Source organism: Vulpes vulpes, chromosome 13 (genome assembly GCF_048418805.1).
Source record: "Vulpes vulpes isolate BD-2025 chromosome 13, VulVul3, whole genome shotgun sequence".
Lineage (NCBI taxonomy): Eukaryota > Metazoa > Chordata > Mammalia > Carnivora > Canidae > Vulpes > Vulpes vulpes.
This window is the reverse complement of record NC_132792.1, coordinates 38,628,375-38,653,331: the sequence shown is the minus strand read 5'-3', so window position 1 is coordinate 38,653,331 and position 24,957 is coordinate 38,628,375. Positions and strand designations below refer to the sequence as shown.

Sequence of the window (24,957 nt, the reverse complement as noted above, 5' to 3'; positions counted from 1 at the left end):
CGCCGCTGCCCCCGCCCGGCTCGCTGCCCCCCGGCGCCCGGCGCCTGCGTTGGGGCGGCCACGGCGGGGCCCGGGAGATGCGGCTGGCGGGGCGGCAGCGGGGGCCCTGCCTGCGGCGCCCCCCGCCCGAGGCCGCGTTGGCGGCGCCCCGACCCCGCCCTCCCGCGCGCGTCCCTCCGGGCCGCCGGCCCCCGCTCGGCGCCAGTCTCGGCCCCGCCGCCCGCCGGCCGCCTGCCCGCCCGCCCCGGGGTCGCGGCCTCCAGAGTCCGGGGCCGCCGCCGCCGCCGCCGCCGCCGCAGGACGGGGAGGCGCGCCATGGCGTCGTGCGTGGGGAGCCGGACCCTGAGCAAAGACGACGTGAACTACAAGATGCATTTCCGGATGATCAACGAGCAGCAGGTGGAGGACATCACCATCGATTTCTTCTACCGGCCGCACACCATCACCCTGCTCAGCTTCACCATCGTCAGCCTCATGTACTTCGCCTTCACGCGGTGAGCCGGGCGCGCCCGGGCGGGGGGGCGGGGGCGGGTCACCACGGGGCGCCCCCAGCCCCGGGACCCCGGGACCCCGGGCCACCTCCCGTGCACCACTGTGAGCACGTCCCGCCGCGCGCTCAAAGCCCCGCGGCCCACGGCGCTTCCACGCGCCTCCCCCAGGCCCAGGTGCCCCCGGGGCCCCGCGCCGTGGGTCCCCCCGCGAGCCCCGCGCCACCAGCCGTGCACAGACGGCACACGTGAGTTGCACGACACCGCCTTGCCCAGGCTGCACCTCCGCTGTGCGTGGCACACCCGCCGCCAGCGCAACCCTGCCCCCAGCCTCAGAAGGCACCGGAACGCAAATGAGGGAGACATGAGTCCAAGCTGACCTTTCCCCTTCCAGCCCAGGCACCTGTCGCCTCTTGGGCTCGTGGCTACACAGACACCGGCCCGCACTACCTGTCGTTCGTGCTGAGATGATGTATCATCAGGCAATTGCAGCAGCGCCTGGCGCGTAGTAAATGCTCTGCAAGTGATAAATAAGACACGTAAGTCTCAGTACAGGACACTCTCTCCTCCCCGGAAACACACACACACCCCGACACGTATAGCCACATGCTCCAAGCCCTCCTGATGTACACTTGCACAGGCCAGCTCTTGATACCGACATCATAGGACTGTACTCACTGAACACGTGGCCCCTCACCCCCAGCCCAGGGAGCCATTCCATCCCAGGAGCATGATGACATGCACACCGTGGGTCCTCCTTACAACGATTTTTTTCTGAAAGAACCTCTTTAAAGAAACGAAAGGTATGCCTTCCACACTCTTAACAGTTTAAAAGATCAATGCACATAGGTGTAGCTTTGGAACCAGGCTGCTGGCTTCAGGTGTGTTTATGTCCACCACGGTGGCGCTCCTTCACCTTTCTTTGAGCCTCAGGATCCCCACTTGTAAAATGGGGATAAAGCACGTGCTTACCTCATACGGGTTTATGAGTAATAAATGAATGTGTGAATGCACGTAGCGGAGTACCTCATTCACAACGCACAATTAACGTCAGTCACTTTTCTCAGTATTTTTATCCAACAATCAGTGGTTCTCATTCCAGGTCAGCAGAAAATGTGCAGAAGTGTACCAAGTGGCCACAGGCATTGGAACTTCTGGTTATTAGTAGGTGGGGATTAAGGTGCTAGGTGTGTTATGACACATAGGACAGCACTGTTTGAGAAAGAATGAACTGTCCCCTAGACAGATGTTTGTGTGTGCACACGTATGTGCAAGATCTATACACGCACATGCACACATGCAATGCCAGTGGTATCTCTGTTGGGAATCGCTGCAGCCTTTCAGATTTTCATAGAACTTAAATATCCTCCTACAGCTCACTCCTTTCTTATTTCCACAATCCTTTTGACTCTTGGTTCTTATTTTGTGTTTATCTATTTGCATAAATCTACCTAAAGCTGTAAAGCATAAGTAACAAGCTTAATGATTGAGGGATACAGCAACTATTATTGTAAAGTCTTCTGCTAACTCTAGTGAATATGACTAGACCTTTCCATGGTATCCAACCAAGAACTTATTTCTAGCCCTGCAGAAAACTCATTCATGTCCCTACTTTTGGTTATTCTCAAATACTTCATTGGTCATGTCATCTGATTTTACCACTCAGTAGCAGTGTGGCCACTTAATTTTGCTAGGCCTCAGTTTCCATATGTATGTACAATGAAGACACCTAATAATACTCCATAGGATTATCTTTCATGAAGGTTCAGTTCGTTTTTTTTAGGTAATCTGTGTTTAGCTCAGTGCTTTCCAGAGTAAATGCTCAGTAAACATTAGCCATAACTATTACATCGTTTCATTGTACGCTAATGCCTTCTACTAAATTACATCTGTCATTGACTGAGGATGAAGAATGCTCTATTATTGAGAAAAAGGATGAAGGCGTTGAGATAGTAGACATTGCTTTGTTTGCATAACAAACATATCTGTTGAGTATTTTGGTTTAACTTCCTCTCCTTTGTGGGTTGACAATGGTGGAATCAGTGTGGGGATTTCTTTGGAAGTAAGACAAGTAATTGTGATATTTTATTCTAAATAATGAGAAGCAAGAATGGGCGGTTCAGTTTTAGTCTTTTATCTTTAATATTATTCTAGGACCTCTAAGAATAGATCTCTCTTCCTCTTTTCTGATACGGAAAGTCACATTGTTCCGTCATTTCCCTGTTTGGCCAAAGCAGTTGATGAATTGCAGCAGAGGTTATGAATTTTAATAGTTTGTCAATAGTCATACAAGTGGAATAATCTGAACCTCAGACTGTGGCCTTTTACAAAAATGATAATCATTTTATTTCTTCCAATAATTTCAGAAAGAGAAACCATATGTTGAAGAACTCATTAATAACAAGTTTTACCTTCTATAAAATCATAAGCACCACTAACGTGCGTGGTACTTATTTTTTGTAATGAGTTGGGCCCCTTTATAAAGCGGAACATCAGTGATCACTCTTTTTCCATAAAGATGGAAGGTAACCACTTCTTATATGAAAATGATTCATTATGATGCTCTTTTGAAATGATTGTCCCTGGTGCCTTATAATTTACTTTATAACAGAATTTTAGTTGGATGACCATTCAGTGCAGTTCCTTCAGTAAAAGTGAAAAAGTTTGTTTTCCAAAGACGAGTGATGTGAGGGGACAGGAGACAATACTTTTGGGGTGCTGTATTACTGGTCGAGGAGAAACCATAGATGGGTCCTGTCACATGCTGTGGAGACACAGCAAGAAGGATCGTGAGGGATTAGATACCACGTGCAGAAGTCTGAAACAGGTTTGGATTTGTCAAGTAGTTCTTTTGTTATATAACAACTAGGCTAAGTCACTGTTAAATCATGGTGTTTAAATCTTCTATCTCTTCCACCATCAATAAAAATAAAGCTGGGGGCGGGGCCGCCTGGGTGGCTCAGGGGTGGATCATCTGCCCTTGGCTCAGGGCGTGACCCTGGGGTCCTGGGATGAGTCCTGCATTGGACTCCTGGCATGGAGCCTGCTTCTCCCTCTGCCTGGGTCTCTGCCTCTCTCTGGGTCTCTCATGAATAAATAACATCTTTTTAAAAATATAAAAATAAAGTCGGGTGCCATTGAGTCTTCTCCCTAAGCTCATTTTGCCACATTTTATAATCAGTATTTTTTTTTTAAGATTTTTATTTGGAGGGGGGTAGAGGGAGAAGCAGACACCCCGCTGAGCAGGGAGCATGATCCGGGCTGGACCCCGGGACTCCAGGATCATGACCTGAGCCGAAGGCAGACACTTACCTGACCTGGCCACCCAGGCGCCCCTAGAAAGTATTCTTACAAGTGCTTCGACAAATGCCCTGGAAGTTTGTTGGGCCAGAATGGAGCAAGGAGAACCTTTGTCTCAGGCTCAGAGTATAGTTACTGGGGTGCTTCGTGTTTACTGTGCTTTCAGAGATTGGGCAAACGTGCACATAGTGAATGGCCCTCATTTCGAAAACAAACGTTAGATGTGAAAACACCAGGATCTGCTAATCCCGTTCCCAGCAGCCCCTCCCCTGAAGAGGCATGTGGCCATTGGAGGGGCCTCCAGCTGAGGGCCTGTTGGTCTCAGTGCCTGTTGGTCTGTGCGTGCTGGCCTTCTCCCTGGCGGGACACAAGGCAGATGCGGGCGAGACGGGCACAGGCCTTTGGCGTATCCGTTCTCACTTACGTATCCATCGTGGCTTTGACTTTGTTTCCCTTCGCCGAATTGGAGCTCTGATCTTCGTCAGCTCTGAGGCTCACTTCTTCTCGCCTACGTTCAGCCTTGCCCCCCCCTCGCGGAGACCCGCCAGCTTTCCTGGGTCTTGCCCTTTTACACCATATGAATACCATTAGGAAATGTCTCCTCGTGCTGCTGATTCCGTTGTCTGGGTTCTGCCTCCTTTATGTACGTTGTGTTCTTCGTCCCCCACTAACACAAGGCCTGGCTGTCCTTGCTCCTGGCACCGGCTCTGTTCGGTGATGTCCACGGCGGCTGCGCACCGGGCGGGCCCCCAGCAGGGGAACGGAGTGTGTGCTAGGTGCTGCCTCCGGAGGGGTCCGGCCAGCAGTGAGCTTCACACTTCTCTTCCCCACTTCCTACTAGAATCATATTTCTCTTTGGATTTAAGTCAGCATCTTCCGTGTCCCTCCCTTACATTTATGTCTGGCGTTTTAGGTCCCTAATAAGGTTGTAAACGTGCTGGAGGGGAAAATGTCCCCTGTATTTCTTTGGGGTCTTCTGTAGGAAGCGGGTTCCGGGGTGACTTTGGATGCTTTTGGTCTTGATACGGCCTTGCCTCCGAGGAACCACGTGCCCGGGACTGCTCCCTGGCGTTCCACACTGCGGGCAGGACTCTTGTTAGCACGGGTAATGCGGTTAGCCTCCGGATACAGCCCCATGGCTTCCCGAGCACCTGGCCTGGGCGCCGCTTCCCGGAGCTCAGCAACTCAGCGGGCCGGCTCCCGGCTCCCGGAGGATGTTAGATACTCCATCGCCTTCTGTTGCCAGCGGCCCGTGGCCCCTGTTGGGGGAGGAATATTGACTAGATCAATTTCCGAGGCAGATCTTACATGTCTTCCTTTTTCAAAGATTTATTCGTGAGAGACCCAGAGAGTGAGGGAGGCAGAGACCCGGCAGAGGGAGAAGCAGGCTGCCGCAGGGAGCCCGACCCGGGGTCACGGCCTGGGCTGGGGCTGCAGGTGGGCCCAGCATGGAGCCCCGGGCCACACGCAGTGAATGCCGAGGGAATCGAAATACAAGCCATGATGTAGCCCGCGAGGCCTTTGGAAGAATACGCTCTGCTCTTCTCCTTCGGCTGAGGCCTCGTCCGGATTCTCCACAAGGATCCTACCGGCTGGGAAACGGCGGAAGCGCCCCTCAGGGGCCGCGCCCGAGCTACCAGGCGCCTTCTCACCTGGATTCCGGTTTCCACATGGAGAGGGCCCTCAGCAGGGCCCGGCCTTCTGCCCGTGACCGCCCGTGTGCGGCGGTCTCAGGGGCTCCTCCTGGGGGGGGAGGGGAGCGGAGCCCGAGGCAGGGCAAGGGCCCGCGGAGCAGGCCTGGCGCCCACGCACGCTCCTGAGCGCACAGTTTGCTTCAGTCCCACCGACGCCCGCCCACCCAGGCGTTTCCGGGTGCGCAGCTTCCCTGCCTCGGGGACGTTCTCTGTTCTCGCGTGGGTGGGCGGGGCGTTCTCTATTGTCGCGTGGGTAGGCCCCTACCCGTTGCAGCGACCTCCGACCTAAATATCCGACCGGCCGCGGGCGGGAGGAGCCGCCATGGTGGGCGCTGGGCGCAGGCCTGCCTCCCCCTCACGGAGCCTCGCCGCAGCCTCAGCGGGGCCTCACCGGGGCCTCACCGGAGCCTCACCGGGCCTCATGGAACCTCACCGGAGCCTCACCGGGGCCTCACTGGGCCTCATGGAGCCTCACCGGGGCCTCACCGGGCCTCATGGAGCCTCACTGGGGCCTCACCGGGCCTCATGGAGCCTCACTGGGACCTACCGGGGCCTCACCAGAGCCTGACCATAGCCTCTTTGGAGCATCGCGAAGCCTCAAGGAGCCTCACCGGGGCCTCACTCAAGCCTCACGGAGCCTCACTGGACTCTCACGGGCCCTCACCGGGGCGTCTCTGGAGCTTCACGCAGCCTTATCGAGGTCTCACCGGGCCCTCAGCAGAGCCTCGTGGAGCCTCAGCCGGGCCACACCGGATCATTGCGAAGCCTCACCAGGGCTCAGCGGAGCCTCAAGGAGCCTCACCGGGGCCTCACCGGGACCTCACTGGAGCCTCACAGAGCCTCAGCGGGGCCTCACCGGAGTCACACCAGGGCCTCGCGGAGTCTCACTGGAGCCTGACCAGAGCCTCACGGAACCTCAGCGGGGCCTCAGCAGGGCCTCGCAGAGCCTCACTGGGGCCTCACCGGATGCTCACGCAGCCTCGCTGGGGCCTCACTGGAGCCTCACGGAGCCTGTCCGGAGCCTCACCAGGGCCTCACTGGAGCCCCACCGAGCCATACCGGGGCCTCACCGGAGCCTCAACCAAGGCCTCACTGGAGCCTCAGTGGGGCCTCAGCAGGGCCTCAAGGAGCATCAACCCGGGCCTCACCGGGACCTCACTGGAGCCTCACAGAGCCTCAGCGGGGCCTCACTGGAGTCACACCAGGGCCTCGCGGAGTCTCACTGGAGCCTGACCAGAGCCTCACGGAACCTCAGCGGGGCCTCACCGGAGTCACACCGGGGCCTCGCGGAGTCTCACCGGGGCCTCACGGAGCCTCACTGGAGCCTGACCAGAGCCTCACGGAACCTCAGTGGGGCCTCAGCGGGGCCTCAGCAGGGCCTCGCAGAGCCTCACTGGGGCCTCACCGGATGCTCACGCAGCCTCGCCGGGGCCTCACCGAGGCCTCACCGGAGTCTCTTTGGTGCCTCACCGGGGCCTCAGCAGAGCCTTGCGGAGCCTCACCGGGGCCTCCCTGGAGCCTCACAGAGCCTCACCGAGGCCTCACAGAGCCTCACCGGAGCCTCACCGGGATCTCGCCGGAGCCTCACCAGAGCCTCACCAAGGCCTCACTGGAGGCTCACAGAGCCTCAGTGGGGCCTCAGCAGGGCCTGGCAGAGCCTCACCGGGCCACACCAGATCCTCATGTAGCCTCACTGGGGCCTCATCGGAGCCTCAAGGAGCGTCACCGGGGCCTCACCGGAGTCTCACGGGGCCTCACTAGAGCCTCACTGGGGCCTCACGGAGCCTCACTGGAGCCTCACAGAGCCTCACCGGGGCCTCACCGGGGCCTTAAGGAGCCTCAAGGAGCCTCACCAGGACCTCCCTGGAGCCTCACAGAGCCTCAGCGGGGCCTCAGCGGGGCCTCGCGGAGCCTCACCAGGGCCTCACGGAGCCTCACTGGAGCCTCACTGGAGCCTCACTGAGACGGACCAGAGCCTCACGGAGCCTCACCGGAGCCTCAGCGGAATGGAGCAGAACCTCAGCGGAGCGTCGTGAAGCCTCACGGAGCCTCACCGGGGACTCACCGGGGCCTCACCAGGGCCTCACCGGGGCCTCACTGGAGCCTCATGGAGTCTGACCGGAACCTCACAGAGCCTCACTGGGGCCTCACCGGAGTCTCAAGGAGCCTCACCGGGGTGTCACCATGACCTCACCGGAGCCTCAGCGGAGCCTCAGCGGGTCTCAGCAGGGCCTCACCGGATCCTCACGGAGCCTCACCGGGGCCTCACCGGGGCCTCACCGGAGCCTCACTGGGGCCTCACTGGGGCCTCACCGGGGCCTCACCGGATCCTCACCGGATCCTTACCGGGGCCTCACTCAAGCCTCACGGAGCTTCACTGGAGCCTGACCGTGGCCTCACGGAGCCTCAGCGGGGCCTCACGGAGCCTCACCGGGGCCTCACCGGGGCCTCGCGGGGTCTCACCGGGGCCTCGCGGAGCCTCACCGGGCATACTGCGCCACCGCCTCAGCCAGTCCTGGGCCCCGGGCCTGAGGGCGCCCACCGTGTGGCAGGAGCTGTGCTGGGCCCCTGCGTGTGCTCGCAGGCCCCCCGCCCCCCCCCCCCCCCGCCCCGGCGGGCTCTGGGGACCCTGCCTTGTTTATGAGCCCGCCGGCCCGTGTGTCCCGCTGCGCCCGCCTCCTCCTCTGGGCCAGACCGAGCCAGGGCTTCCGCCTGGCGCCCCGGGGACGGGCCCGGTGCCAGCTGTAGGGCCTGCGGCTGCGGGGCAGTGGGGACAGCGGGGATAGTGGGGTGGCTGCCGCAGGCCATGTAAGAAGGCGTCCTCCTTCCCTGCAGGCGGCAGGGCACTGGGACCCCGTCCTTGGGCAGTGCCCCGGGCGCCCCCGGCCCTGCGCCTGCGGGTACCCGACCGCGCTGCTGCGTCGTGGAGGCACCGGTTCCCTTCTAATCGGATATAAAGCTGCCGACCTGCAGACCCCGCTGCTACTTTACTCAGGTATGGTCACCCTTTTTTTTCTCCCTGAAACTGAGCCATCCGTTTGATCCTGAAAATCGCTCAAAATTTACAGAAGCGCAGTTTTCTTGGTTTTATGTCCTTGTTGATTACTGACCTTAGGTTTTTTTGAAGGTAACGGTGATACATTTTCAAGCATCTTGACCACAGTAATCTGAAGTAGAGACCGGTTTGCTGGTTCGCGGTAGCTTTTTGTTCGGTAACATCTTAATCAATTCACTGTTTTGGAAAGAATAATGGACGCGCATTGCTTGAAATTCGAGCCACACCAGAGGGCATGGGGGGAGGAGGAAAGCGGCCTTGCCCTCCTCGCTGCGTTTCCAGGCAGAGTGCAGCCACCACGCAGGTGGCAGGTGTGCACAGGTGGCAGGTGTGCACACGTGCCACATGTCCTGTGCTTGCCGCTCTCCGCTTGTCATCGCATGACGTCTCTTGCTCTGTAGCAGCTGCCGTAGAAGGACTTTCTTGTGGTTGCCTCCAACTCCATTACAAGTAAATACATTCGGTAAATTATTTAATCAGTTCCTTCTGGTGGACATCTATTTAGCTGGTTTCCATTCTTCTGCTAAATACAGATAAGGCCACAGTGGAGCACCCTGTGCATACGTGATTTTGTTACGTAAATGAGGGTCGGCTGGCGGGCTAAGTCCTCCTTTGGGAATTGCTGAGTCGCAGGGTGTGTGTCCTGACGAAGTTAACATGTTGCCCCACTGCCCTCCCTGGAGGTGGTTTCAATTTAAGCTGCCCTGGCATCGGGGCAGATGACCTGTTTGGATTTTTCCTCATACCTGCTACACCCCAGTCACTGAACTTTTACCTTTGTGGTGGGGACGTGCCGCATGGTCCCCCAGGGGTGTTCTGATTTGTCTGTCTCTTTCCACCAGCGACACCGAGCATCTTTTCACTTGCCTGAGAGCCACTGCATTTGTTTTTCTTTGTCTATTTGTTGTTCTTGATGTTAATCGGTTTTGCGGGGAGCCCTGCGTACTAGAACGGCAGCTAACTCTGCCTTGATCTAAGTTCCACGGTTATCGCTTGTCCTTTACGGATTTCTGTGTCGTGCGGACTGACCAGTTTTTGTCCTTTATGATTTCTGGGTTGTGTCATATTGTAGAAAGGCCTTCTCCACTCTGAGGTGGTTGTGTTTTGTTTTTGTTTTTTTAACACATGGTTTTTGTTTTTTGGGGGTTTTTTCTGCTTTGTTTCGTTTAACTTTTCTTTCTTTCTTTTTTTTTTTTTTACTTTTCTTCTTTAAGTGGTCCAGAGTCTGTCTTGATATAATGTCAGGGTTACGGAATCGACCTTCTTTCCTGGACAACAGTGACTTATTTCAGCTTTGCTTTTATTCTATTTGTGACTTACAAATGTGTGTGTTTCGGACTCTCGTATACCTTCCCTGTGCATCTAACACGAGTCAGATAGATTTAGGACCACATCATTTTTTTAGGAGCAGCTTGGTGTAGGGGAAAGATCATCCTCTTCAGAGTCGAACAGACCTGGTTTCCGATGTGAACTCCGCAACTTCTTCAATATGTAGGCTTGGGCAAATTAAAATTACATAACCTGTCTGAGCCTCTGTTACCTCATTTCTAAAATATGGTTGATAGTAAGCCATTTCACAGATGGGTTGTGATAATTCGAGATAATGTGTAGAAACTGCTTATTCAGGGGCACCTGGGTGGTTCAATCGGTTGAGCTTCTGCCTTTGGCTCAGGTCATGGTCTTGGGGTCCTGGGATCAAGTCCAGCATGGAGCTCCCTGCTGGGTGGGGCCCCCACCCCTTCTTTCTGTCTCTTTCTCAAACAAATAAATAAAATCTTTTTAAAAATTAAAAAAAAAAAAAAAAGAAACTGCCTGTTGAGTGCCTGGCACACAGTAAATACTTGATAACAGGAGCCATTATTACATCATTGTTGTTACCAATATCAGTAGTGTGGTGTTGGTCTGAATGAGGACACTGTGCCCCCGCCCCAGTCCCTGTGTGAGCCATTCTTCAGTAAAAGCTCGTCCTGGAAGCTAGACAGACGTAGGGCTTCCCTGCCTAAGCCAAAGACCATTGCACGTACCCAGTAACGAAGGGCTAGCATTTTAGGGCCATGCTCGTACCTTCTGGGCAGATGTTAAATTGTTGGGGGTGTACATTAAGATAAGACCACACTTTGCTGCAGGAGGAAGTCTGCCTGGTTGCACAGTTTGGTTTTATAAGCAGATCTGTGAAATTAACAGTTAAGCATTTTGTCCAGCATTAGTGTTAGTGCTGTTTGGCCAGATGATGATTTAAGAAAGGGGATCTCTGTGACCTCCTACCACAGAACTTTATGTGCAGTCCTCTCACAAATCTGGAAAGTAAATTGGTGTGAAAACTCAGCCTGAACAGAAGTTGATATCTAAGTTAACTTCTCTTTTTTAAGTCCAATAGCCCAGGACCTAGTCTTTAATTAGGTGAATTGATCATAGTTTCCCTCCACACTTCTTCCTGTATTCTGGGTACTTGAGTTTTATATGTATATATGGACTTGATTTCCCTGTAGGGTTTTTTGTTTGTTTGTTTGTTTTGACCTCCTTCTTTTCCTTCACTGATGTTTAATCTTAATTTAACATTTGTCTCTTGAAAGCTGCAGTCCTTTCACAGATAAACTCAACTTTCAAAAACCACTTTTGGATTTATTGCTACTAGTCTCATTATGTCTAAACATCTCCTTCCGTTCTGTTCTTCTGTTTCCTGTCTACTCATCCTGCACCTTTTTAAACTGAAATGCTGGACTTCCCCTCTCTCAAGCTTCTTCATATCAATTCAGAAAATCTTAGTGTCTTAGATTTCTGTTTCCCCTCTTTTGTTTGCTCCTCTTGAGCCCCAAAATTATGTGGCTAAACTTTACTTTTACTTGTTTTTTTTTAACATAAACTGTCAGAACCTAATTATTCTCTGCCATCAATTATTTTTTCCTGTCATCAATGTTAAGAAAAGTTCCATTTGGGAAATTTTACTTGGTTTTATACGATAGATTTTCTTCCTAACCAGTAATCAGTCCACAGATAATCTATTGAGGGCTTATCATGTGCCAGCCTTTGAGGATGCAATGAGTGAATAATTCCCTGCCTTCAGGAGTTTACTTTCTGTTTTGTTGGGGGGAGGAGGGGGCGCAAAAGAAGGAGAGAGAAAGAGAGAGAGAGAGAGAGAATCCTAAGCAAGCCCCATGCCCAGCATGGAACCCGATGTGGGGCTGGATCCCAGGACCCTGAGATCATGACTGGAGCTGAAATCAAGAATTGGACACTTACCCGACTGAGCCACCCAGGTGCCCCAGGAGTTCCCTCTCTATACTGAAGACAGACAGCATATCAACCAAGGGATGGAATGCTTTAGTTACCTGGGTTATGGAGGAGATAAATGCAGCAGTGGATGAGAAGTGGCCAGGCTCAGAGGGAGGAAACTCATCCCCTTTCTTTATGGTTCTTTTGCTTCTTGTCTGACTGTAAATCTTGTATTCCATTTTCATGATTTTTCTTTTAATACTGTTTTCTGGTACTTTCTTATTATCCAGTGTTTCACCCTTTCATTCATCCCTTAGATGGCCAACTGCTCGTTTTTGAGAATTGATATATAATCTCATTGCCTTATGTTCTTCTTCCTTATAATCTTATGCTTTCTTTATGAGTTCTCAAAGATTTCTTTGCCACAGTGTATATCGTAAAAGTCATCGTTAGTGCTTCTTGAAATCAAAAAGCATTTCTCCAAAATAAAGCTTACCTTTTGACATTCTGGGCATTTTTGTTTTTTTAAAGGACGGTGCTTCTCTGATGTTTGTCTCAGTGGAATGTGTGTCGGCATGTGAGGTTGCCAGCTGCATTTCTTGTAAGAACTGGACCACTATGAGACTGGGTTATTTTAGGAAATGATAGTGAAGTGTAAGTAGCGTGTGTAGAGACTTTGCTCAGCAAAATGAGTCACTACTTTTCAGAAAATGGAATCTTATGCCTTCGGAGTTGACTGTTTAGGTCCGAAAATGAGTACTCAGTGTTTTCTTTTCTGTTTTCAGGGATGACTCTGTCCCAGAGGACAACATCTGGAGGGGCATCCTCTCTGTCGTGTTCTTCTTCCTTATCATCAGCGTGTTGGCCTTTCCCAATGGTAAGTGGTGTCACATTGGATCACACCTCCCCTATGTGTTGTGCCCTTTTGGTGTTCTGGGAGGTACATGCCATCTAGAAGATGAAACCAGAAAGTGAGAGTAAGAGAAACGAATCTGTGGTGGTTAGGGCACAGGTGCCCGATCTGCCACGTGCTTGTGATCTTCCTGCCCTGGGAAGTGCCCCAGCTGCTTCACAGGTGCTTGAGTCTCTCGCTTTTGCAAACAAGGGATTGGCAGGTAGGTGCCATTGAAAGAGTTAACTAAATTAATACGTGTTAACATCTCTGAATAGTGACTGACAAATTGTAAGCTCTGAGTGTCAGCTGTTCTTGTTGCTATTTTTGCTCTATCAGCTGAGTCATAAAATACTCAATTATTTGTTTTGTACTTCTTGCTAAGGACAGGGTCACTGCAATATGATTATTACTGAAATAATGTGTTGTCCCAGGTGATCTTTAATCACAGTAAACTTTGCTGATCATGCATTTGGGATATGTATTTTAATCATCAGGTGAAAAAAACCATTATTACTGTGAATTTTATTATCCCCATCATAATTATGGAGTGAAGAAAAGTCTTTAAAAAGGGGGGGAGGGTCGCCTGGTGGCTCTGTGGTGAGCATCTTCCTTTGGCTCAGGGGATGATCCTGGGATCGAGTCCTGCATCAGGCTTCTGCTTCTCCCTCTGCCTGTGTTTCTGCCTCTCTCTGTGTCTCTCGTGAATAAATAAAATCTTCAAAAAAATGAGAAGCCCATTGTGAATGCTACTCATTGCTGTTTGGAAATCTACCATGGTAATAGAGTTCTAATCCTAATTCTGATGTGTATGTGTTCAGGAGAGGAAGCAGCAGGGAAGGGGGTGTTCCTCCACTAAGGAGCAATTTTTGGACACAAGCTGGTTACCCTACAGTTGAACTAGATTCTGACACCATCTACCCAGAGTTAGAGTCCCTCCCACAGGGGAAGGGCTCAGCCCCACAGGACTGCCTCCCCTTCCAATGCCAACTGCGAGTCCAGGGTTTCACCTTTGCTTCCGACCAAATGGTTCTAAGTCAGACGTTCCCATGACCCCACCTTGGGTCCGATTAACTTGCTAGAGTGGCTCACAGGATGCAGGAAGTGAGGTTGCTTGTTAGATTGCAGTACCTGTTTATTACAAAGAATATCCACCAACAGCCAGATGAAGAGATGTGTAGGATATGGTACGTGGGAGGGGACTAGGAGCTTCCATGCCCTCTCCAGGTGGGCCACTCTTTTGGCATCAGATAAATGTCCACCAACATAGAAGCTGCATGAACCCCATCCTTTTTGGAGTTTTTTTTTGGAGGCCTCACCTACAGAGGCATGGGAACCAGTGGCCACTGGGAATTGCAGTCAGCCTCCAACCTCTCACCCTTCCCTGGAGGTCTTGGGGACAGGACTGCAAGTTCTCACCCTCTAATCACATGTTTGGCTCCACTGGCAATCGGCCCTGTTCTTGGGCACTTTCCTAAGGCCTCATTAACATAGCAGAAAGTATTCATCATCCTTATCACTTGGAGTTCCTAGGGCTTGAGGAGCTCTGTGCCAGAAAAGGGCACAAAGACCAAATACATATTTCTTATTATAAATCACAGTGTCGCACACATGCCAAGGTGTCTTTCCAGGATGGTGGCAATGCCATCATGTTCTGTAGTTTTGCTTCGTCGTGTGTCACACTGTGTGGTTTTGCTGGTGGTGTAATGATCCAGCCCGTGGAGCCATGACTGAATCCTGCGGAGGATGAACCGTCTCAGGTAACCGTGTCATTTGACAGCTGGGTTTAACTCCCCTCTGCTCTGCCCCTTAGCCGTTCCTGTGAGTCTGCTGCTTACTCCGAGGTCATCAGACAGGACCATGGCCATTATTGCTCTGTGTGCTTTCTTCTTATTTCTTACCTAGTCTGTCCCTGTCCTACTACCTTTTGTTTTAAACATCAGTCGGCACATGGTAGATGCTGAGGGAACTGGTCAGTCCAGAGGTGCCAAGTCTGTTCTTCAAGCTTTCAGCTTCTCTGTGTTCATTGTCGCTTAGTTCTCGAAGGTCACTTCTTTGCGGCTTGAAGGTTTCTTTCCTGCCTTTGTCTTTATCTTTTTTAGACTTGCTTTTTCTGAGTCCAGGGCCATTTTGGAAGTCTGAGCATCCTCAAAGATTGATGTCCCGAGAGCCATGATTTTACAGCCATCCCTTCCATGAGGTGTTAGCAGGAGCTGGGTCAGGGGTTTCATCGCGAGGGCTTTTCTGTAGGTAGCAAGGGCCCAGGAGGCCGGGGGATGACGGCCGCTTGACGTCAGCCTAGTGGTGGGCGGTAGGGCCTGGCTCCAGCATCTTCCTTTTAGTTGGTCTTACTCTGGTTCTTTCTCTTATTAGGTCCCTGGTGATGTGTTTTTATCTCCATCTTCCCATGTTTCCCTCTCCCTTTACTCCTGTTCTCTCTACCAGGGTCTGGCTTTTCTTTTTTCTCCAGGAATATGGCCCTAGGGTCTTAGTTGGTCTGTACCCCGTGGCTTTGGATCCTGTGGAAGTTGGCTGCTGGTTGTGCCCAGGTGTCCTCTGTGACCAGAGGGGCTAGCAGACCGCCTGGAGCCGGCCTCCTCTCTCTCTTACCTCGTCTGTTCCCTCCACATCCTCCCCCTACCATCTCCGTGTAGTGTGTGTGTGTGTGTGTGTGTGTGCGCGCGCGTGCGCATGCACACCACTCCTCTGGGCAGAAAGTGCCACAGGGAAGGTTTTTAGGTGGATCCAGGAAAGGACGATTCTAGGTGGATCCAGGAAAGGACGATTCTAGGTAGAGAAAGATAGGACATAGGCAGCACATATTCAGAGGGATTCTCTGGGGCCATGTGTGCACAGCGGACACGATGTTTGTGCTAAAGGTCCACCTGTCCACACGTTACCTTTGATTAGTAAAACTACGTTTTCCACATTAAAGATCGTTCCCATTGAATATTTAAAAGTTGGAAGGCTTTAGAAGGTGCCGGTGTTGATGACAGGGGAGCTGGCCAGGCGGCTGGGAGGGGTGCTCTCAGGCTCGGTGGCTGTCCCCTCGGGCCTTCCCCAGGGCCCTGGTGCTGGGTGGCTGCTTCTCTGAGCAGAACGCATGAGCCTCTTCTTGCTCCGGTCTTGTCACCTTATTTTCTGTCCTCCCACCCTTGGCACAAGTTCTCAAGTTAAGCAATGAAAATTAATGGGAAAGCTGGAGCCCAACAGCAGCTGCCTCCCCGAAAGGCAGTTTTGGGGGCATGCCTGGGCAGTGGCGTTGCCCGGGCGGCTGTGTTCTAGTGACTGGGAACAGGTTCGTCCCTGACCCAGCAAGGTCTGCCCTGCACCTTTGAGCGGAGGCCTCAACCTGATGGCGTCCATGGTCCCGCATGCGTGAGCTCCTCCGCGCTGTGCAGGAGCATCAGTCAGCAACCTTGGGACGGGGCCCTGGGATGCTTGTGGCATCCAAGTAACCCAGGAAGCCCTGGACTGGCTCACGAGGCTCTCGTAACCGTCAGGATGCTTCTGGCCCCTGAAGAGAATGCCTGCTTCAAAACGGCCTGAAGAATAAAGGGAACATCTGCTTTCCTGCGTTTCAGGAGGTTCCGAGGCTGACGGTGCCCTGCTGTCCTTTTGGTCCCACAGGGGCTGCCGGGCCCACGGTCACGGGCAGCATCCCGAGGGAGAGGGTGCCGCCCGCATGCCTTTGCAAGGCTGAAGAAGCCCTTTCTAGAGACCCTCTGGCAGTTGTCACTTCTCCTTGACTAGAGTTGGGCCCTGAACCTCTGCTCCCTGCACCCCCGAGGCCGGGAGTTTACCAGGGCCTGGAGGGGTGGGCTCGTGATGGGTCGTCAGGGACCACAGGGACAAGACAGACTGAGGATTGCTTCTGTTGGCCCACATTTTACCCCTGATTTACCTGGGGCAGGAGTGGACACTCAGGGCGGGTGGGGGGTAGGTTCTAGAATCCCTTCCCTCTGGCCCGTGAACTGGAGACCCCGAGGGGAGGCCGGGGAAGGCGGATCTCATGTCTACGTCACGCTTCCTCTTTCCTGCCCTCTTCCCTCTCAGTTCCCTTAAAAATCGAAGTGCTGCCTGCGTCTCATGATAGCAACTGGCCGTGGAGCGGAGCAAGACTAACCATGGCCACCATGTCCTCAGCGCGTGGTTGTAGCTGTCGCTTCATCACCGCAGGGCAATCGGGAAACCTGTTTGGCCGGGAGGTTTCTTTCAGCAGGTGGCTCAGGGCTTCGGGGATCCCCGGCCTTCCCTGCACCCCCAGGGCCTGGCCCACGGGGATTGAGTCCCAAGGCTGCTGGGAAGACAGGTCACAGAATCCCCCCCTTTCCAATCCTCCTCTGTGAGAGGAACGCCTTCTGTCGGGGTCTCTGCCTTTCTGTGTGTCTCTCATGAATCGGTAAATAAAATCTTAAAAAAAAAAAAAAAAAGGTATTTTGAGGAGAGTGGAATGCTAGCGTTTCTTGATTTTCCTGAGTTTATCCTTTGGTTTGTCCTTTGGCCTCATGTGACTTCTCTGAGCTAAGATGCTCTTGTGTCTCCCTGAGGTTTGAAGCTTCAGAAGCTTCACCGGCCCCTGAATTTGAAACAAAAATCCTGTCCCCCCCCACCCCACCCCACCCCCGTTCTGCTTCCTGCTCCACCACTTTTTCTTAAAAAAAAAAAAAAAATTCTTCCTTAATTTTGAAATTCTCTTAAAGGTAATCTTATTCACCTCTTAGTTTTTCCTAGAGGAATTCAAACTTTCAGATAATCTTTGTCGCTCACGCCTCATTCAAGCAGAGAACCAGCGGTAACGGAAGAAACAGACGCGGGGGGCACAGGCCTGTGGCTCTAGGGAGGCACCCAGTCCCCGGTTACTCCTGGGAATAGCAGCAGGCTGCTGGCCAGGCAGCTGTGCTGCGATTGTCTTTTCAGTATTTTCCTCACCCTTCTCTTGTGGGTGTGATCCATTCTCTAATTGCTGAGGCCACCTTTGAGGCCTCGCTTCTCCTAGCAAAGTCGTCTGATTTCCGTTTCTCTTGAAATCAAACTCCATCTCGGTATGTGGTTGAGACCCCTGTTCTAGTTGGAGGGACTGGGAAGAGCCAGGCCGCGCCAGTGCGAGCGTGTCCCCAGAGACAGCCCTGCTGGCACCGGGCGGACAACCTGGGGCCGAGCGTGGACTGGCCCACGGGAGACCGCGGGCTGTGGGTGTCCGTGCCAGGCGCTGGGATAGCACTGCCATACAGGCGACCCGGTGCGCAGAGAGTTGGGGCTGACAACTGGCGACGCCACCGCCCTGGCCTCCACTTTGGGAAGCACTGACCGCCGCATTCAGCAGCACCACCGCCTCTGCTGGCTGGTTGGTCGCGGTCGTAGCACCGGCGGTGCCCACTCCCTCGGGCTCCTTGGAACACGGGGCCTCTCCTGGGGAGCAGGCGGGCGCACCAGTGCCTGAAGCGGAGCCGTACCCCATGGCACGGGGACCCCAGCGACACCCTCTGTGCACCGCCGCGGCCCAGACCCAGCGCAGCAGCTGCCCGAGGCCTCCAGTCCACGGGACGTTCTGGCGTGTGAGCTGAATGGCCGCTTGTAAAGACCCTATGCCTTTGGGAATGTGATGTAACTGCGCCGCGTGAGCGGGGAATCTGGACACGAAAGGGAAAGACTCGACGGGGAGAAGTCAGGACGGGGCTTAGCCAACTGCAGGAAGGTGAAGATCCTCATGCAGCTTCGGGAGCAACATGTGCCCGTTGCAGGAATCTGGGCCGGCGGAGAGAGATACCCGAGGCCCCAGCAGCCGGGTCAGGGTAGGGAAGGGCTGCGGGCCCGTACCCCCATGTCCCTGCACCACCGACCCTCGGATGTGTGCTGCACGGGGTGACAAGGCAGCACTGGGGGCACCCAGGGGCTCAGCGGTGGAGCGTGAGTCCGCAGGGTCCCTGCTCGGGGTGGGGGTCCTACACCTCCCCCTCCCTGTCCCTGTCGCTCGCCCTGCTTGTGCATGTGCGCGCGCTCTCTCTAATAAATAAAATCTTAGAGAGAGAGAGGGCAGAGTTGTGTTTTCAAAAGGCTGCTCTTGGAGCACCTGGGCGAGGCCCTGGTGGCCCTGATGTAAGGACCCCACAGCAGCCCTGTCCCTGCTTGTCACCACTGGTTCCACATGGCAGCACGTCTCCCTGCCACCCGCTGGCCCAGAGGCCGCCTGGCCCGGCCGCCGATGAAGCGGGGAAGCACTGCGGGTTGGGCGGTGGCCTGCGGGCTGTGGGGCTGCGTGCACTGAGCCTGGGCATCCTCGGGCGGCTGGCCGTGGCACCCTCTCAGCGCTCTCGCGGCATCTGCCGGCTTGACAACCAGGAGGCGCAGCGCGAAGTCCCAGCGCTGTCCATGGCTGCAGGGTCGCTCTCCGCCATGCCCGTCCTCAGGCCTGGGGAGTGTGGATCGGGCAGGACTCTGCTTCCAGCCAAGTGGCCCTGCCCTAGGCAGTGTCGACACGCGAGAAGTCGCAGGGAAGCCAGGCCTGCGTGACGCCCCGAGGCTGGGGCTGCGGTTTGGGTGAAGCAGCTCGTAAGGCAGCAGCTGCCCGGCTGCAGAAGTGCCCCCCCGGTGAGCGCCCGGCCGTGGGGACAGCGCTTGGAAGAGGACGTCAGGAGGTGACCGGGTCAGCCCTCTGCTTCTCTGGGACCTGTTGTCACGTGGAAGGGGGCCCGGTTCCTGTGCGTGGCTGCGCCTTCTGGGGAGAACCGCAGCTGCCGGAAAGGATGCAATGTTCCTCGGTGTCTGAGCCTTCGGCAGCGGCACTCAGAAGGCCGGCAGCTCCGGGAGCCTCTCACCACCTCCGTCGAGCCGAGCTCTCACCACCTGCCGTCCCGAAGCTCAGGCCCTCCCGACTTGCATAAGCCAAGGACCCCGGTCCTCACCCACCGTCTGGACTGCCCCGCTCCAGGCTGAGGAACGGGCTGCACGTTGGTGGCAGGGACGCTTGCCGCCGGTTTTTCTAACGCGAACCCGATCCCTCAAGAGAAAGCAGTTAAAATGTTTCAGCGTCATCTTTTTTAAGATGAGGTGAGTGATCGAAGAGGAGTTCCAGAATAAAAATTATGATGTGATACTTCCCCTCAGACGGGATTCCGGGTTGCCAGCAATGGAAACTGCTGAGTCAAAGGACCTCCGGGGGGGCGCCCAGGGGTTCAGCGGTGGAGCGGCTGCCCTCGGCCCAGCTCGTGACCCCGGGGTCCTAGGATTGAGTCCCGTGTCAGGCTCCCCGCAGGGAGTCTGCTTCTCCCTCTGCCTGAGTCTCTGCCTCTCTCTCTGTGTGTCTCATGGATAAATAAATAAAATCTTAAAAATTAAAAAGCAAAATAAAAAGACTAACTGGATGTTGGCTGCAGGCCTCCTGGGAAGCCTGGAAGGCTGGGTCGCAGGCTGAGCTGGGGACTGGCTGGTCACCCAGAACTGACGAAGGAGGAGAGCACACCGAGCTCCGAGTGGCCTGTCCCCATCAGCAAGCTCCCTCGGCCCCACTGTGCACGCTGGCTGCTGACGCAGGCAGAGGGAGAGGCTGAGGATGGCACACCTGGCTTGGTCTCACCAGCCCGAGCCCCCGTGTGGTGCGGGGTAGCTGGAGGACACAGCCCGGTGATGCGGCGGGCCAGGCCACCCCCTTGCTGAAGACCCTCGGGGCATGCGGGCAGGCTGTCCCAGGGGCGCGCAGCCCCAAGACGATCCCGCGCCACCAGAGCAGGGCTCCATATTTGTGACCTGTACCCCTTCCGCTGATGACGGTAGGTCCGTTGAGTCCGTCGAGGCCTGGCGGGCGTCCACTTGTTTTTAAGGAGATAAAGCAGGAGGGGAAGTGCTGCGCGGCCCTGTGGGCAGAGGGAGTCCATCCAGTGAAGCCCGTATGCGCCCTGCTGAGGCCGCATCTGCCTCCCACTTGCTCACAGGTGTCTTGTCACCCCAGTCCCCTCTGGGGCCGGGTGCTCAAGCTCCAGCTGCATGGGTTTGTTCCCGAGTCCTGTCCCCCATGATGTCCAGACACCGCCCGTCCTGTTGCACGCCCACGGGGGTGGCCCAGGGGATGTCACCTGCTAAGCCGCCGCGTGTCCGCGCTCTTACGGGCCATGGCCTGCAAACCTCGCTGCCCTGATCCCGTTTCCAGGGGAAATTAGGGCTTGAGTTCAGAGACAAAGCTCTAAAAACAAACTGCCGTTGTGGAGACTTGTACCGGCGACAGTTGTGGTGATGGGTGCTACAGTGAGAATTAAACATTTCAACCTAGAATTTGACCTCAAAATATTTATGTAGAAAAAAATCTTTGACAGCGGAGACCTGTTTAGTTTAGTTTTGCTTTAAATCTCCATAGAGGTCAGCACTTTGGTTTTAGTTTGTGTTTGAAAGCAGTTTCCTCTAACCTTGCGTTTTCTGTCTGCAGGCCCATTTACTCGACCCCATCCGGCCTTATGGAGAATGGTTTTCGGTGAGTTACCCATCAGTAGATTTGGAATGTGTCCTACTTAAGTCCGTTTTCTGTATGTCATCGTAGCAATTTGACGTGCTGCTCGGCAGTAAAACTTCACAGTGTTTAGCTCTTTGGTGTTCCTCGTATCCATCTTTGTGGAAATTCCTCGGGGCCACACAGACACACCGGTGGTGACCTTAGATTCCCACACGTGGCCGCCGCTGCACCTCCGCTCACCCCCCACCTGCGCTGTTGTCTCTTAGCGTGCATGGCTCTGACTTCGGGAACGTGGCTTGTTTTTCTCCCTACATGTTCATGTGGCTCCTCCCTCACGGGTCCTGTGAGCACGTCTGCCTTGTCAATATCCAGAAGGGACTGGAGACCCCACTGTCTCCGGAGCTGGAAGCGCCTGGGAAGGAAGCAGTCCTTAGCCCTGATTTGAATTAAGGCTTGGTGCTCAGCATCTCTAGAAATACTGGATTTCTAGTCCGTCGGTCATCAAATCCCCTGAATGGACCTCAAACACATATTTCAGATGTTGGCTCTTGGGTCTGTCTTGCCTATGTAAGACATCAGATAAATTATTTTAGGGTGAGAACATGTAATGTCATGAAAAGGACCCTAAAAATGGATATTTTCCCTCACGATCACCTTTTTTCTTTCAACCTTCAGAGGTGGTCAGTGAATCTCTGAATGGAGTGGCCTTAACCCTACAGCAGGTGTTCACTGAATGCCTCCTTGTGGCAGGGCTGCTGCGGCCCTGAGGCTGCCTGAGAGGGAGGCAGGACAGCTGTCCCAGATAAGCTATTTAAATCAGGAATCCAAAAACATCATATGCTGCCAGGAGTTAGGAGGTTAATTAAAACCATGTGGGGTGACGGTGACCAAGTGGCTGCTATGACTTGCAGGTACAAGGAAGGATGCGTGCTGGAAACGTGCACGCACAGTGGGATCCTGCAAGGACTGGGGTCACTGGAAGCTAGGAAGGGCAAGGCTGCCAGAGTGGCCCTCGCCAGGAGGAGCGCGGTGTGTGGCAGGCTGGGCCGGCGGGGCAGAGCAGGCCCCAGGGAAGTAGTAGGAGGGGGCCAGGGTTGGCCTGGGTGGGATCCCAGGGGCTTGTGGCCAGGAAGAGTCAGATGGGAAGGGTGGCGGGGAGTCCAGGACAACTTCCTGCAGAGGACGGATGCGATTCACGGCCATTTTCAACTAGATTGTCCTGGTGGCATCATACGTAGGTCTCACGAATGCGGTAGTGCTGTGTGGACAGATGAGGCGTGTTCAGCCGCGTGGCCGGACCTGAGCTTGTCCTATTGCAGATGACCCATTGTGGGTGATTAGCTACTTATTTCTTCCCTGAGGTCTTTTTGGGGTCATGGAGCCCTTTGATAATCTCATGAGAGCTCACCCTTTCTCAGCACACACGCACACACGTGTACGCACACATGCATACACTCAAGTACGTGCACGTGTGTACACATAGATGCGCACACACATACATACACACAAGGGCACGCACGAGCATTACACATGCCACATGTGTGCACACACATGCATACACATACGTGCACACATGCACATACATAAGCATGTGTGCACACATACGTCCATACACGTGCACACATACACACATGCACATGCGCACACACATGCACACACACGTGCATGTTACATCTGGGGCTCCATGAACTTTGCAGCTCAACCATGAATTCCAGTTTGAGAAGCTCTGCTCCATCCATGCAGATGGTTTTTTTTTTTTATCTTAAAATAATTATTTTGAAAGGATTTCAGTAAAGTGTGTAGTGTGAGGCACACGAGATGAAAACCTGTAAAGCAGCTGGTAAGAAGGCCAAGGAGGTCCGCGCACGGCAGGCCAGCTCTGCCGCGCGCCTGTGCCCTGAACTCCCGAGACTGGGCAGAGGCCCCATGGCAGGGCCTGGCGCCGCACACGGTCCAGGGCACTCGTCCCAGCCGCGGACGTTGTCTCCTCTGGAGCAGCTCGCGGGAGCGGAGGCTGAGCCAAGTTCACACGGAATGCTGTGATCCAAGGTCATTCGTATCTCGGTGTCTGGGTGCCCTGCACACAGGTTTTAATTCCAGCAGGTTCTGGAGAAAAAGACATGATAAGCCACTGGCGTTGGGTTTCCACATCCTCTAAGAGGCTTTTGCTGTTTAAAGAGCAGATTATTAAGTTTATTTTTCAATGACGTGCGGTGAGTATTAGGACACCAGTTAAGAGGTGACAGGGACGTGATGCCCATGAGGGTGGACATGGGGCGTAGGGTGTAGGTGTGTGGCCCTGGGCCACCTCCGGGCGCCCCTGCATGGGCTGTCCACACCTGATTTGCCCACCTCCATCCACTGTCCACACAGCAGCCAGCGTCTGCTTCGTACAGTGTTGCCCGGGTCATCTTCCTTCTCCCATTCAAGCCTGTCCTGGGCTCCTTCCTCACACATGGTAGAACCTGGAATCTCTGCCACAGCCCCCGAGCCTCATCATGGCAGTGCCGCCTAGCTCCCTTCCCTTTGGTGCTGACACCTCTTGGCCTTACCCCCCCCCCCATGGCCTTACCCACCCCCCGGCCTTAACTGTCCCCTCCCTGTGGCCTTACCTCCCCTGACCTTACCCCCCTTGTGGCCTTACCCTCCCGTGGCCTTACCCACCCCCCCGGCCTTCCCCGGCACCGTGGCCTTACCTCCCCCCCCCACCCCCGCCTTACCCTCCCCCTGGCCTTACCCCACACCCAGCCTTACCCCCCCCCCCCCCCATAGCCTGGGCTTACCCGGAGGCCATTTCTCTACCTACACGCCACCTGTCCTTGGAGACCCAACCCGAGTGTCCCTTCTTCAGAGAGTTGCCAGCCCTCTGGGTGTAAACCAGGATGGCCTACCTGCCTTGCTCCTCGGAGGGTGTGCCAGTTGTCACGAAGACCCCGACCCGCTGCGTTGCCATGTCTGTGTCTGCCTGGCCCTGAGAACTTGGTCTGCAGCGTGCCGCATGTCTGGCCCAGAGCTGCCCGAAACGTGAGAATGTTCTTGTTTCCCTCAGGACTCAGTGTGCTCTACTTCCTGTTCCTGGTATTTCTCCTCTTCCTCAACTTCGACCAGGTTAAGTCCCTCATGTACTGGCTAGATCCGAATCTTCGATATGCCACAAGGGAAGCAGATATCATGGTATGTACCTGTCGGGGTCAGGAGTCTCCTAGGGACTCAGTCGACACGTGGGAGGAGGACACAGTTGGCCTCACGTCCTCGCCTTTTGCTTCTGTTTCCTGTGCAGGCCATGTAACAGCCAGGTCTCTGGGGAGGTGAGCGGTGTGGTTTGCATGAGTGATAGGGTCCAGGGGAAGGACATCTCTCTCAGAGTAAAGGGGATGCTGGGAGGCGTGTGACCGTCATGGTCAGACTTCCACCACTGCCACCTGGTCGCTGTAAGACTCTGGGCAGCGTACTTGTTAGCCAGCACCTTCCTTTCTTGGAAGCTGAGGGAATAGTCCATATTTGGAAGTTTTATTGTGAGCGAAGCAGAGTAGCATTATCTACGTTGAGGCCTTGCACACTCCAGGTCCTCAGTGGTGGTGGTTGCGGCTCTTCTAGCAGGTGCGACCCTCAACACCACTGCTTTCTGCTTTAGCCCTGACACCGTGATCCTTCGAGATCTCGAAGGATCCAGGCCAGAAGGGGCCAGTTTTAATGATCCAGGCCATTTTGTTCATTATTATTATTACTTTTTTACTCACAAAAATAATTTCATTCTTGGGTACAGCTACTCTGTACTTCAGCCTTTAAGGGAAAGACTATTTTATACATGAATGCTCTTTCTTTCCTTTTTTATTTTTATGTTTCTTAACAATACCTAACACTTGGTACAG

General features: G+C 54.3%; 1 protein-coding gene across 3 annotated transcripts in view; it reads left to right on the top strand.

Moving 5' to 3' along the window:
* The first annotated feature begins 19 nt into the window (after nucleotides 1-19).
* The window catches only part of PTDSS1 (phosphatidylserine synthase 1), a 53,746-nt gene continuing 28,808 nt past the window's right edge, over nucleotides 20-24,957 (top strand). Inside the window, exons 1-4 of one of the 3 annotated variants that reach the window (XM_072734272.1) lie at nucleotides 20-494; nucleotides 12,536-12,627; nucleotides 21,062-21,106; nucleotides 24,135-24,259. In XM_072734272.1, the coding sequence (XP_072590373.1) occupies nucleotides 316-494; nucleotides 12,536-12,627; nucleotides 21,062-21,106; nucleotides 24,135-24,259 (441 nt within the window). In that variant the 5' untranslated portion in view covers nucleotides 20-315. Of the gene's footprint in view, nucleotides 495-1,022; nucleotides 1,028-12,535; nucleotides 12,628-21,061; nucleotides 21,107-24,134; nucleotides 24,260-24,957 lie in introns of those variants that run through there. The other 2 variants (XM_026013955.2, XM_026013965.2) reach the window with 2 other exon arrangements.